General features: G+C 52.4%; 1 protein-coding gene across 6 annotated transcripts; it reads right to left on the bottom strand.

Annotated features, from left to right (window-relative positions):
* Window positions 1-231: 231 nt before the first annotated feature.
* Window positions 232-12798, bottom strand: LMBR1L (limb development membrane protein 1 like). Of its 6 annotated transcripts, XM_086399648.1 has the most exons (18): window positions 12392-12596; window positions 10670-10804; window positions 9755-9839; window positions 8711-8744; window positions 7550-7689; window positions 7260-7363; window positions 6247-6373; window positions 5668-5736; window positions 5466-5530; window positions 5096-5168; window positions 4921-5004; window positions 4747-4823; window positions 3710-3787; window positions 3485-3558; window positions 3159-3249; window positions 2964-3030; window positions 979-1140; window positions 232-816 (listed from the first exon to the last, which is right to left on the bottom strand). In XM_086399648.1, exons 1-18 carry the CDS (start codon window positions 12461-12463, stop codon window positions 749-751), a joined length of 1605 nt encoding a protein of 534 aa, XP_086255774.1. In that variant the 5' UTR covers window positions 12464-12596; the 3' UTR covers window positions 232-748. The 6 variants fall into 6 exon arrangements, with proteins under 6 accessions (XP_086255774.1, XP_086255771.1, XP_086255769.1 ...); XM_086399645.1 differs by lacking the exon at window positions 10670-10804 and having other exon boundaries at window positions 12569-12798; XM_086399643.1 differs by lacking the exon at window positions 10670-10804.
* Window positions 12799-13649: the final 851 nt, after the last annotated feature.

Below are 13649 nucleotides of genomic sequence, written 5' to 3'. Positions count from 1 at the left end.
TGTAAGGAAAAGTCAGGTGACCAGCCAGGTTTTAGCAAGGCCAAGGGAGGAGGAGCTTCCCACTGCCTGATTGTATGGCCTAACACCAGACCCAAGTCCCCAGAATGCAGATAGAGAAGAGGGAAAGGATGGTGGGAAGGACCCCTCTATTTCCCTCTGTAGACTCAGGACTGGTGGGAGCAAAGCTGTTCAGACAGACAGACAGGACCTTTAAAAAAATACCAAAGAAAACCCTGGTATCAACTTTATTGCTGATGGTTGTGGCCTCTTCCTCCCTATGCCCTCGTCTCTCCAGCGGTCCACAGCCCCTCCAGGATAGCACAGTGCTTAGGCTCTGCTGGGCCAGAGGCAAGGGAAGACAATCTGCCTCCCAAGTTGGCCACTGGCTCTGACCCTCCCCTGCCCCCACCCCACCCTATTGCACATCAAATCATGTAAACATGGCTAAGGGCATGGCCCTGAACAGCAGTGAGGCAGATTGACGTGTGTAAACAGATTTGAGACCAGGAGCCAGACCCAGTCTTCAGCCCCACCCCATGCTGGGGCCCACAGTTAAATCTGCAGAAGCAAGGGGGCCTGGTCCCAAACTCTGGCTCAGATTATGCAGCAGTGCAGAAGGCTCAGCTCCCCTCTGCCACCCACCCTCTCAGATTCCAGGTCCTGAGGGTCACCCACCCCTGGGCGCCTCTCCAGGCCTGGGCAGCAGATGGCAGTGTCCAGTTTTCTCCCTCCCACCCCCAGCTGAAGGTCACTGGTGCTGGGTCTTCTTAGACACCCGGGGGAAACCAGAGACAGGCAACGGTAGTCTGTCCAGCCCTGGGGAAGAGGCAGGGGATAGTCAGAAGCAGGGTTTAGGTCAGTCCTCAGAAGCCACAGAATGGGTGGTGAGTATGCCATCTCCCCTGCTTGGGATGACCACTGTTCCAGACAGTTCCATCTTACAACCACCCCACCAGCCTCTCCCTGACACCCTCTCACCAAAGGCCCGGATCAGCTCTGCCCGCACAGCTGCCGTGAAGGTCTTCACCAGACAGAGAGTGGTGAGGCCCGCAAAGGCTGCATTGTAGAGGAACACGATGTAGAAGTTGCCCAGCCAGTTGAAGCGTCCAAAGTCACCCAGCAGGTCAAAGCGAGTGAGCCCTGAAGTACAAAGGCCAGGATGGGAGGTAGGCTCCCCAATCCTTCCCTGGCTCAGAGCCGAGCTTTCTGCTGCCTCCTGGTGGCCACATCTCAACACTGCAACGGATAGGTTGGCTTCTACACATTAGTTGTTCCTACATCCCAACTTGTCTCAGGGACAGTTCAGGGCAGTTGAAGCAAGTATCAGCTGCTAGGCTTGCTCCAACTTCCCTTCCAGAGTCTGGCATCCTCTCCTGGAGTGTGTATGTGTGTGTGTATGTGTCTATGTGTGTTGGGGTTGGGGGGATCCCCTCTGGCTCCACGTGTCCCAAGGAGCTCCCTGGGCCTGCTACTTGTTCCTGGGCCAGAAACCTCAAGCTGGTCACCAAGTGTTCTTTTTCAGTAGACAGAGCAGTGTGGCAGCTGAGAAACTGGGCTCTTATTGTGGCTGCTTTGGTTCATATCTGAACTCCACCTCATCTAACTGTGATCTGAAGCAACTTCCTTAAACGTCTGTGCCTCAGTTTCTTCAACTATAAAGTAGGGAATTAAAAAAAAAAAAAAGTAGACAAAATAATGGGACTGTGAGAATTAAATGAGACAACACACATGAGGAACCATATGTGCCAGGTGCTATTCCAACACTTACTGAGCCCCTAACAATAATAATATAATTATCATAAATTAATATTCTTGAGCCCCTCCCCTACTTAAAAAAATATTCCTACCAGCTTCCAACCTAAAAGGAACTAACTGCTGGACACACAGGCCAAGTATCCTAAATCCCAAGGCATAAAGTAGAAATGGTAGAGTAGAGAGAATATAAACTTAAAAACCAAATAGAACTGATTTAAATACTAAATAAGGCTTCCCTGGTGGCTCAGACAGTAAGGAATCTGCCTGCAGTGTAGGAGACCTGTGTTTGATTCCTGGGTCAGGAAGATCCCCTGGAGAAGGAAAAGGCTACACACTGCAGTATTCTTGCCTGGAGAATCCTATGGACGGAGGAGCCTGGCAAGATACAGTCCATAGGGTTGCAGAGAGTCCAACACGACTGATAATGTACAATAGATGGACGATAATGGTGGGAGAGGTGGGGAGCCTATGCAACTCCCCGACTACCTTGGGGTGAACACTTTTACCAGGTAATGCTCAAAAGTGTAACTAGTTTACCCCGAAGTAGTAGGGGAGTCGCATAGGTTCCCCTTCTTCCCCATCATCATCTAGATCCTAGCTCTAAAGATGGGAGGAGAATTGAGCTTAACATTTGATGCCCAGTGTGCAGAAAAAGCACTGGACGGGGGCTCAGGGTAGAGAGGTTCTGGCCTGACTCGGCCTTGCCTCAAGCTAGCTGTGTAACTCTGGGTAAATCAAGTAGCTGTCCTGTTTCTCATCTCTAAAATGAGAATGTTGGGACTTCTCTGGTGGTCCAGTGGTTAAGACTCAATACTTCCACTGCAGGGGGCATTGGCTCAATCCCTGGTTGGGGAACTAAGATCCCACATGCCCTATGGGTGCAGACAAAAGAAAAAAAAAATGTTTATCAGATGATCCCCCAAAGAAAGATTTTGGGGAAAGTGGTATTTCTTCACTGAAAAAATGGAAATAAATAAGAGAGGCCATGGGATGTAGCAAATGGAAAAAAATATGAGCTTTGAAGCAACACTACTCTGAAGCCCAGCACAGCACTTTATAGAGCCTCTGTTACTCCATCTGTATAATGAAAGTAATACCTCCTCATAGGTTTGTTGTGGGAATCAGAGACAGCAAGAATATAAGGGGTCTGCCTAGTACCATTAGCTACTCAAAACAAGCCACTTTGTTTACCTCCTTTTGCTACTTACCCAGGGTTCGAGAGAAGACAGGAAGTGCTGAGCTTAGAACCAGGAGACAGACACAGTTCCCAATTATCTGGGTGGGAGTGAGGAAAGGGGAGGTCAGGGTCACAGAGCTGCCAGCACTGAGTGCCCAGGTACGCCCCCAGGATGCTTCCTCCACTCCCGTCTGGCAGGTTCCCGGCTACCCGCATCATGGCCTACCTGCGTCATGGCCGTGTCATGCCATCTGGGCCGCAGTCCCCGGAAGAGTGGAGAGCTGTAGAAGCCCACAACTGAGGAGACCATCAGGTAACTGCCACTGGGTTAGGGAAGAACTGGCCCACTCCCAAGGATCAATGCCTTGTCTCAAAGGGGATGGCCCTCTCTTCCTCCAGCCCTCCTTTTGAATCAACTGTTTTTCTTCTTTCTGAACCTCGGGCTGGCCAAGTCTTGCCCACTTCCCCCTCACTCCCACTGTAGCTCTGCCCAAAGCCCCAGAGGAGACGGGTTTGAAGAAGAAAAGCAATGGTGGATTTCCAGAAGGATACAAGATAAGGACGACCTGAATGACAGCACCAAAGGAGCCCAGCTTGGAGAAGGAGACCTGGCCCAGGGAGGCACCCTGAGGGACAAAGAGGTGTCACTGTGCAGCACTCCCCATAGTCATCACCACCACCAGCGCCCGGCCTCCCCTCTGGCCTCACCTTCTGCCCCCTCACCCAGCCTTGCTTAGGCCCTCCCCAAAAAGATGTGGTGGGTGGGCAGCCTGGTACCTGCATGCCCCGGGGCATGGCAGCCTCGTCAATGAGCAGCTCCAGGATGTGGATGGCCACAATCAGCACAGACAGGCCCTGTGGGAGGCAAGGTCATGGACTCCCACCCCTGTCTGAGCCCACAAATGTATCCAATGAGTTGAGAATGTTAAGAGCAGACTCTCTGGTCCATCATTTTCAGTTTTCAGTTAGATGTGTGGGACCTCCCAAAGGTTAATGCTAGCAACAGAGCACCTTTGAGAGTACCTTATATCGAACTTACAGGTACAGATGCAAAAAGCCCAAATAGTTTTATTTGTTTGGGGTGTTTTTGGACGTGCCACACAGCTCATGGGATATTAGTTCCCCCAACCAGGGATCGAACCCATGCCCTCTTCAGTGGAAGTGCAGGTTTAACCACTGGATTGCCAGGGAGGTCCTGTGCATGTGTGCGTGCTAAGTCACTTTAGTCGTGTCTGACTCTTTGTGACCTTATGGACTGTAGCCCACCAGGCTCCTCTGTCCACGGGGACTCTCCAGGCAAAAATACTGGAGTGGATTGTCATGCCCTCCTCTGGGGATCTTACTAACTCAAGGATCAAACCTGCATCTCTTATGTCTCCTGCATTGGCAGGCAGGTTCTTGACTACTAGCGCCACCTAAAGCTCCCAGGGAAGTCCCCAAAAGGCAAAAGAGAAAAATATACATCTTTCTTCAAACCAATAAGACTTATTTCCAAGTCCATGATGTAGCAAGTTGAGGGGATAGACTGGATTTTAACCTTTATTTTCATCCCAGAGCAAACCTGCATAATGGCTTAGGCCCTGTGTGACCTTGGGTAAATTCTTTTTTTTTTTTCCTCTTTTTGGGTAACTTTTTAAACTTCTGTTTCTTCATCTACAAAATGGGGACTGATGTGCTTCGCAAAAGTAGGTACTCGTTGAGAGGCAGCTACTATTATTGAAGGAGGTCCTTGCACCTCCTTCCTCCTCCCTGTGAAGGGCTAAAGTACTCAAGGTGCTACCGCTGCCCACCCCCACCAAGTCTGGTGTACGTACTGTCAGCACCAGCAAGCACAGCATGGCCAGGGGGTAGCCCAGGTTCCGCTGCCAGGCTGAAGCCTTCCGCCGCTTCTCTGTGCAGGAATGGGAAAGCAGTTTGCAAGGGCCTGAAAGGAGGAGCTTCTCTCCTTGGGGAAAGCCAGGCATCCCAATGCCTACCAACCCACATACCCAGCAGGACCCTCTGTGTCTGCAGAGCCAGGACCTGTCTGTGCAGCAGTTCCATGTCCAAGGGCAGCCAGCAGGAGGTGGGATCTGGGGGCAGAGATGATAGTGCTGTGTCCTAGTCCCGCCACCCCTGCCCAAGCCACGCCCATCATGCCAGCTGGGAAGGACTGTGTCTCACTACAAATCCTGCGGGTCAAAGCTGCTTCCTCAAAGGCTGAGCAGTGCAGCTGCTCCTCCAGGTCCTCCAAGAGCTGTGGGCGTCAGGAAAGGGAGGGATGGACTGTCAGAGGCTCCTTGATCACAAGAGCCCAAGAGCTCCCTGCTCACCTTAAGGATCCATTGTCCTTTTCCTTCCCCTCCCCTCATCATCACCCTGTGACTGGTGACCTTATCGAGTCCCTCCCAACTATCTTGTGCTCTGCTTGCCAGCAAAGGCTGTGGCCCTCTGCAAGGTATGAACAGAACAGCTGGACAGTGGCTTCATAGATAGGCCCCAGCTCTTCAGAAAGCTCCCCCGGCAGGGTCCAAGGACAAGGAGCACTACATACCCGGGGCTTGACCAGCAGCTTCCCAGTGACCGAGAACATGCGGGCGAGGCCCAGTGGGGTACACACTGTGGGGACAGGAGGCAGTCACCCGCCAGAGCCTTTTCTCCACCGCCTGCCCTGCCCGCCCCTGCATTCCGCCTTCTACAGGGGGTGCTCTGGCCCCGGGACCTTCCCCACCCGCTCCTGGGCTCTGGACACTCACCCAGGAGCAGCAGGACCCCAAGGAAGGAGATGCAGGAGTAGAGGTAGGGGAGGTAGTACTCCCAGAAGTCTGAAGATGAAAAAAAAAAGGACTGTCAGCCCAGCTCTCTCCTCCTGCTTACTCGGGGCTGACAGGCCCCAGAGACCAGGCAGGGGTGCGACACCGAAGTCTGTAGGGGCAAGCTAAGTCATGAAGATGAGGAAGACTGGCTAACAAGAGAGGGAGTGGCAGAGACTACAGCAAACTGCAGCTCCTCAGCCCTCTCTAAAGGGCACAGCCACTGTTTGGCCCAAGTCACCGGGGCCTAGTGTGGCCAGGTCCTCAACCTGCTTAAGCACAACCAGAAACCTGGATATCAGTGTGAAATCTCCCAATTTCAACAGACTCATATTTTTTTTAACTCATTGCATGAGCCCAGCGGAACACTTCCACAGGTTAGATGTGACCTGAAGCCCATCAGTTTTGAAACTTCAGTCTAAGGGAGGAGGTCCCAACTTCCGCCGTTTTAGAGGGATATATTGGTTCTAGACAGAGGAACGTGAGCCAGCTGAGGGGTGGGGAGGAAGCTGGTCTTCTCACCATAGAGGGACTCCCTGCTGGCCTTGTTGTTGTCCACAATGGCAGAGGCTACCCACACCATGCCCAGGACCAGCAGAGTGAGGAGCATCAGCATCACCACCGTCTCATAGACCCGGGCCAGGACACCCTGTGGGAGGAGGCAGTAGGTTTCGGGGGTGGGGATGGCAGTGTGGGAAACGAAGGAGACAGGGGAGATGGCAGCCTGGCTTGGGAACCAGAGAGGACTGGATTCAGGAGGCAGCAGAGGGTGTTTCCTTCTTATTCTGCTTAGTTACTCTGTCCTCCTACCCAGCAATCTGGGGCCATTCCCTCTACTGGATATTCTTCATTTGCAACCCCCCTTCCCAGACCCCTTCTCCATCCTTGTCTTGCCCTGGGAAGCTGACCCCCGAGGTCTGCATCACACAAGCTCTTTGCCCTCTTGGGACTTTCCCGGCAGTCCAGTGGTTAAGACTCTGAGCTTCCACTGCAAGGGGCATGGGTTCAATTCCTGGACTGGGAACTAAGATCCCACAAGACACTTAAAAAAAAAATCAAGCTCTGGTTTTCTGTTCATCTTGCCCAATGGAGAGGGCTGGCAGGAGAGTGGAAGGTAGGAAGAAAGAGAGGCCAGGGTGTTTTTTCTGTTTGGCACCTCTGACACTAACTCCTCTCTTGGGTGGCCACACCTCTTCAGCTTCAACTACCAGTGGGTTCTAGAAATTATTTCTTCCTTTGGCTCCCTCAGGTCGAGGATGGTAATGACTTCCTGTTGTCACTAGTGCCTCAAGCTCCTCAGTGCTGACTGCTGCTGCAGCTAAGTTGCTTCAGTCGTGTCCGACTCTGTGCGACCCCATAGACGGCAGCCCACCAGGCTCCCCCATCCCTGGGATTCTCCAGGCAAGAACACTGGAGTGGGTTGCCATTTCCTTCCTTTGCAAATAGTCTCTTCATTAAAAACTCTTCAGTTGAACCATCTCAGTGGAATACTGTTTCCAGTCTGCATTGATTGATTGATACGTTCCCCGACTCACCTTTCTGGAGCCAGCAAAGCCCTCAGACTCAGTGAAGAAGTATGCAAAGGGCATGAGGAAGATGAGGGACAAGTTGGAAAAGAGAAAAACAAGGTTCCAGAGGCCTAGTGCAAAAAAGGAAAAGCAGAGATGGTCATTAAGGGGGACGCCCCAACCCACTAAGGACTGACCATGTGACAAGGGAAAGTGGAAGGGATAGGGTGATCTATGACTGACTAGCCCCAGGCTGTGTCTGCCTGACCCGATCAGCTCCCGGTCCCCACCCTCAGCTGCAACCAGGATCAACGCACCATGGATGAGGGAGCCGTTGAGCCACTGGATGTAGTAGTTTCGAGGCAGTGAGAGCAGCACCTCATTGCTGATGATAGAGAAGGGCAGGAGCAGGACAGCGCCCAGGGCGACTGCCAGGGTGAAGGTGCACAGCTCAAGCCTGGGCAGAGAAGGGGTAGTGCCCCTGCTTAGCTCCGACATTCACTTCCCTGGGCCTAAGAAGCCCCATCCATCCCATGGGCACCTGTGACTCCTAGAACCAGCTGGAGCAATGACAGACCCAGGGAAAGAGCTGGCACTCTACCTGCTGCCTCATACCCCAGCCTTCACCTCCAGGGAAGCCTTGGCACACGGGATGGGCACATCTCAGGAATTCATGGGAACCTGGTCACCAGCCATGTCACTTGCCCAGACTGTCCCCAGGAATGCGGTCTTCCTGCAGTGTCTGTAGGGTGTGCCAGGCATGATGCCAAGATAATGGGCCTGACTTCTCTGCTCACCTCAGGGATGTGGATTTCTGAGCCTGGAGAGAGTAGGGTCACCCCATATGCATAAGGGCACTAAGGCAAAGGGAGACAAGGGGAGTTGAAACCCAGCTTCACAGCCAAGACCTGTGCACTAGATTGCATCAGCTCAAAAGAAGGGACACTTATCTAGTTGGTCCATGAGGGATGAGAGTGGGGGTTGCCTTTTAATTTGTTGTCTGTTGAACCACAGGAGTCATCTCTATATTTTTCTCTATAAGTGCTAGTAGATAATAATAGCCTACAGTTAGGGCCATTCTCTCAGAACCAAGCAAGCCCCACCCTTGGGGAACCCTTGGAACCCTTGGGGGTTCCACCTTCCCTATCCCCTGGCATTTCCATCAGTCTGCAACCCTACCCCACCCCTTCTCCAATGGCTGCTGGGAGGTGGAGCCAAGTTGGAGCTGCTTCTGGTGACTCAGGCCCCCAGCAGACAGCTCCTGGCCAAGAGGCTCCTTGAAGCTCCCAGCCAAACCAGGCGGACAGGAAGAGCAGCTTTTCCAAGAGTCCCCAGGATGGTGTAAAGCCGGAAAAAAGCAGAAATGGGGCGGAAGCAGAAATTGTTTCTGACATTTCACTCTCTCCCTGCTCCCAGGGCCTCACTAGATCCCAGCTTCCAAAGGCTACAAGTGCCGGCGTTGAGGCAGCAGTACTTACGCAATCTTGTTGACCGTGGCATCTTCTTCATCTACTACAAAAGACAGAGGCATGGGGAAGAGGCAGGTCATCAGTGGGCAGCTCTGGGAACGATCTGTGTCACACAGCGCCCTCCTGCTCCCTCTCTGTCCCCTGAAGAGGGGCCTGGGCCCACTGAGGCAGAGCTGGACAGGAGGCTCAGGAGAGCTCACACTATGAACCCCACAATCCACTCTGCCTGGGTGGCAGCTTAAAGATCAGTGGTCCCAGCGGGTGAGAGCATGAAATTCCCCCACTTCCCTCCTTCCCCAGATCTTCTCCACCATAGGTTCCTCTTTGTAAGCTGAAAATACAATAAATGACCAGTCTGTGAGCTTGGTTACATCAGTGGCAAGGTAGAGTGAAGGGAAATGGGGAGAGGGATTGGAAATCACAGAGAAAGTCCCCAGGGGAATCACGCTGAGGAGTAGCTGCCTCCTTGGCTGAGGGTGCATGAAGCCATCTGGAGGGGAGGAAAGGTTCCGGTCAGGACCGGACGATCTGGAGTTAGGAACTGGGACAAGTGCGTCCCCCTCAATCACAGAATGCCTACTGAAAGCCTTAATATGAATTCTCTGCAAAGAGAAAGGTCACCATCACCACTGGGGTGGGACCCAGTGGTCCGGGAGGCCTCTGGTCCTGGGTGTAGGAGCTCTAGGAGAGGACATGACAGGGCTTGTGCCCATGACAACATTCACCCTGCAGTTGCCCTGCTGAGGTTCACAGAGAGTTTTCACATTAGCCATCATATTTGGTCCACACAATAACAATGGACTGGGTAGAAATTGTTACGCTCATTTTATTTTGTAGAGAATGAAACTGAGGTCATAAAAGTTACATGACTGGCCCTCCTAGACTCTCCACTCTACCGCCTTGTCTCTGCCTGTGGAGGAAGGGAGACAGAAGCTCAAGAACAGACACCTCTACTTTCCCAGCAAGCAACACAGCCCTCTTCCCCTGAGGCTGGTGCCATAGCAACAGGAACACTGGCAGAGGGCAGGCAGGAGGGAGGGAAGTCACAGGTACCTGTGGTAAACTCAGCAGGCTTCTTGAAGTGGGTCAGGGCGATGTGGCAGAAGATGTAGAGAGTCGCAAACAGCAGTGTTGAGATCTGCGGCAGAAAGTGAGCAAGATGAAAAGCGCTAATCCCCAAACATTTCACAGCTCCAGCGGCCTCTCTGTTAATTCCATGGGGACACTTTCCCCAAACTAGACTCCATACATCCAGGGGTTCCATCTTTCTCCCCAGTACTTCCTTCTAATCAAGGCCTCAGGGACTGACCCATGCACTTGGGGACAGAGCACCATGTCCAGCTCTATGAGGGTTTTTTCCCCGGGAGAAAATAGTTTCAGCTGAACCCTGGTTGGTGCATGGGCAGAGAAGACTCCTAGAGATGCACATATCCACACATCTGAAAAAGGCCACAGAACCAGAGAGGATTTCTTCCTAGTACATAATTTGAGAAAAGCAAATTTGAGGGGAAGAAAGGGATGTCTTCATTGTGCTGGCACTTCACTCCCTCTCCCTCCACTCCCACCTTGATCTAAGCTCCAGGAGAGAATAAGTAGGAATCGTGTTCCTAGACCAACTCAGAACTTCTACTCTGTTTATTCAGGGGCCCTAAAAGATCAGGTCTGCTCTGGGCCAAACCAGAGTCTCTTTCATGCCCTGCCCATAATAGTAGGCTTTAATTGGGGTTCCACATCTATAAAGCTTCTAGAGCTGGAATCAAAACCTTTAAAAGCTATCAATCCATGGTCCCTACCTAAAGTAATTTCCAGCTCCCAGGGTAGGTCTCTCAGGGTCTGTCCCATGCCCCTCATGACTAGTCCTCCAATGGACAGTTATGGCAGGACTTGACCAGGTTATCCTACACATGCATACATTCCCACCCTACCCCAAGTAAGCTGCTATTGCCCAGGGGAGGAGCCACTGGTCACCTTGGCTCCACAATCAGGGTCAGAGAATCTTGAGATGCTATTGTGTTTGAAGTGGGCTAAGAAGGCAGGATCAGTCTCATAGGTGCTCCAGTCCCCAAGAGAAGCTGACCCTACAGGGAATCTGCATACAGCTATCTAAGCAAAGAGAGAAGACACAGACCCCAGGAGAAACATGGGTCTAGGACAAAATTGTAGCTTTTAACAATAGGGAAGTAGAGTAGAATGAGCCACTTGGATTTCAGCTCCAAGATTTTTACTGCCTAGTGCTCTGCCCTGGGCGGGCGTAATAAGCAGGAAGGCAGGAGGGCTCAAAAGGTCAGGCTGGAGTTCCATGCAGGTCCAGGAGAGGCTAGGTGATTCTCTAGAGCAGGGGACTGGAGCCACGTGTGAGATGTACTAGAAGCCCTCAGGATGCCCTTGACCAGCGCTGATGTCCTCAGCTAATGGGACTAAAGGATGGGACGACATCCAGGAGGCTGTTTCTCTCTCCAAGATCTCTTCCCTCCCTGTTCTCTAGGAAAGTGGGTCTCTGGCTCTCCACTGTCTCAAGGCCCGGGTATGACTCCAGGATATGCCCAACCCTGCCATGTGCAACCCCCCACTAAGAAACGTACAAGGAAAGCTTTCTGAAAGCAGATCTGGAGTTCCCACGCATGGACTGATAAACTCCCTACTTTTCAGTCCTCACAGATAAAGGCAGACCTAGTTATGCCTTGGCTCACTTTAGCCCTCCTCCAATCTGAAGCTGCCCAGGGCAGACTGGAGCCCAGTCTGAGAAAAATGAAGGACGACCCCTACAGTGGGTCCTCCACTCACTAACTTCTATTCTTCTAAACCTTTCCCTTTCCCTTTAGTATTTGGGGGTGAGGGCTACCCTGAGGCGCTCTGAGGAAGGAAAGGAGAAAGGAAAGATATGAGAGTTTAGAGCAGGTGCAAGAAAGATGCGATCCCCTAAGCTCCCCTGGGTGCCCCTGGCCCAGAAGTGAGGAGTCCCTAGCTGTGTGACAGTTTCAGCTGTTACTCTAGGTGGCAGTGAGCGAGTAAGGAAAGCAGCCAGAAGCCCTCCGTCGCACCGGGGACGACCCTTCAGAGGAAATCCCTGAAAGGCTGCGAAGCTAGGAAACTCGGCTTGCAGGGTCTCTAACAAAACACCAATAAGGGCGAGGAAAAGAAGGGGACACTTTAGTTGTTCTCCATTTCTACACGGTAGAATCCACCCCAGGAAGAGTCCTTTCCTCCAAAGTGAGAAACCCCCCAAAGTTCCCGGTTCATCTCCCCTTCATCAAACATCATTTGGGTTTGAGAAGTCGTTGCAAACAAGCCTTCCCCAAGTTAAACCCATCCCTCTCCGACCATCTGACTGAAATCGGCAGGCTCAGTAGATTCCCAGACACGGGAAGACCCGCACTCCGATCACTGGCGCGCGGGGGGCGGGGGGGCGGACAGGAGGGAGGGCGGGGAGGGGAGGGGCGTGTAGAGGGGAGGAACGGAAACCGATCGGCTTTGTTTATCGCACAGCTACTCAGCTGGAGACGATCTAGGGATTCGCCAGCCCGAGCACTAGTCGGACCAGGGCTCTTGGTCGCTCGCCCCTGGACCAAACAGGGTCTGCCGGCGCTGTGCCCAGGGGGTCTCACTCCGATCTGGACGTTTCCCTCTCCCGCGACACCCGTGCTTCTCCCCAACTTGGTCCTACCCTTCCAGCCCGGATCCCGGACTCACAATGCACTCGCGGACCCGCTCGTGGAATAGCTGCTCTCGCACGGATAGCACTTCGTAGTCAGCTCCTTCCATACTCTGCTCAGCATGACTGGGGCTGGGGTGTCTCTGGGCCCGGGGAGGACCAGCGGCGATGAAACCGCCGCCGCCAAGCACCCGGACCCAGCGAAGGAGCCTTACCTTGCAGCCTGTGACGGAAACTCGGAGTAATCTGGGGCTCAGATTCTGTCGTCTGAGCGCCCCGCCCTTAAAGGGGCAGGCACCAGCTGGCCTCGTTTTAAAGGGCCCCGGTTCCCCTCTGCTTCCTCCCCTTTAAGGTCAGGCTTTCAGTATAGTTTCAACGCAAACACCCGCCAACAGGCAAGCTAAGGGGAAGCGTAGTCTTGGTTCTATTTTACTGGAGGCCGAGTGACGACACAACGGATGGGCGGGATAATTCTAGGGAGCGGAACTCATTGGCTTCTAGGGAGCTGCCGCTCTTCGCTAGAGGAACGCTGATAGGCTTGCCCCGTGGAAAGAGGCGGGATCTTTGGGGCCTACCGGTGCTCCTTCTAAAACTAAGCAACTGCCTTTTTCACCTCCCTTAGTTGATAAACGACCAGTATGACCTTGGCAAGATGAGCCATTTGAATCAGGCCAGCCAGGTGGGATGTGAGAGTACCATAGGGGTTCTGAAAGGTAGCGCTGCTCAGTAACCCAAGATCCATAGTAGCTTTTTCTGAAAGTGTTTTTGTTGGGGCGAGGAACCCTCAGCCGCCAAGAAATTTTCACTCAGTCACTTTTGTGGGAGCCCCTATGTGTGCTGGAACAAATAGCAAAGAAAACGGAATAGAAAACTACAGAAGTATCCACCCTAAGCTTTGTGAGGAAATGCCCACAGGGGATCATGGGCTGAGTCAAACATTAACTGACCACCTGCTATGTGCCACTCACGTTCTAGATTTTATCATTTTATCTTTACCTGAACAACCCTTCAGGGAAAGGCGTGATTAGAATTTTAGAGTTTAGAAAATGGTGAGAGGTTGTCACAAAATTAAGGAATGCAAGTTCCCTTCCTATGACCTTGATAATGGGTACTGTTTGGGAAGTCCCACCTTCATAGACTCAAACCGATCCTCTCAAATAGAGGGAGCATTACAGAGAAACGTAAAAGAAGGCCTGAGTTTTGCAAAGCTCCCAGCTAAAGAATAAGAACACAATTCTAGTGGCCTAGATCGTGTCCCGTTACTATCTGAGCAAGAGTTGGGGCCAGAATGTACAA

Source organism: Bos grunniens, chromosome 5 (assembly GCF_055505025.1).
Source record: "Bos grunniens cultivar Pamir isolate PY7600 chromosome 5, Bosgru_T2T1.0, whole genome shotgun sequence".
Taxonomy (NCBI): Eukaryota; Metazoa; Chordata; class Mammalia; order Artiodactyla; family Bovidae; genus Bos; species Bos grunniens.
The sequence above is the reverse complement of the archived record's forward strand: the minus strand, read 5'-3'. Positions and strand labels throughout refer to the sequence as shown.

Excerpts from the sequence above, each read along its gene's own strand:
- LMBR1L (XM_086399648.1), bottom strand. The coding sequence starts at position 12,463 with ATGGAAGGAGCTGACTACGAAGTGCTATCCGTGCGAGAGCAGCTATTC. Across the intron at positions 7,364-7,549 it reads CAACGGCTCCCTCATCCATG|GCCTCTGGAACCTTGTTTTT; the intron begins GTGCGTTGATCC and ends TTTTTGCACTAG. Across the intron at positions 6,374-7,259 it reads GCTTTGCTGGCTCCAGAAAG|GGTGTCCTGGCCCGGGTCTA; the intron begins GTGAGTCGGGGA and ends CTCCTCCCACAG.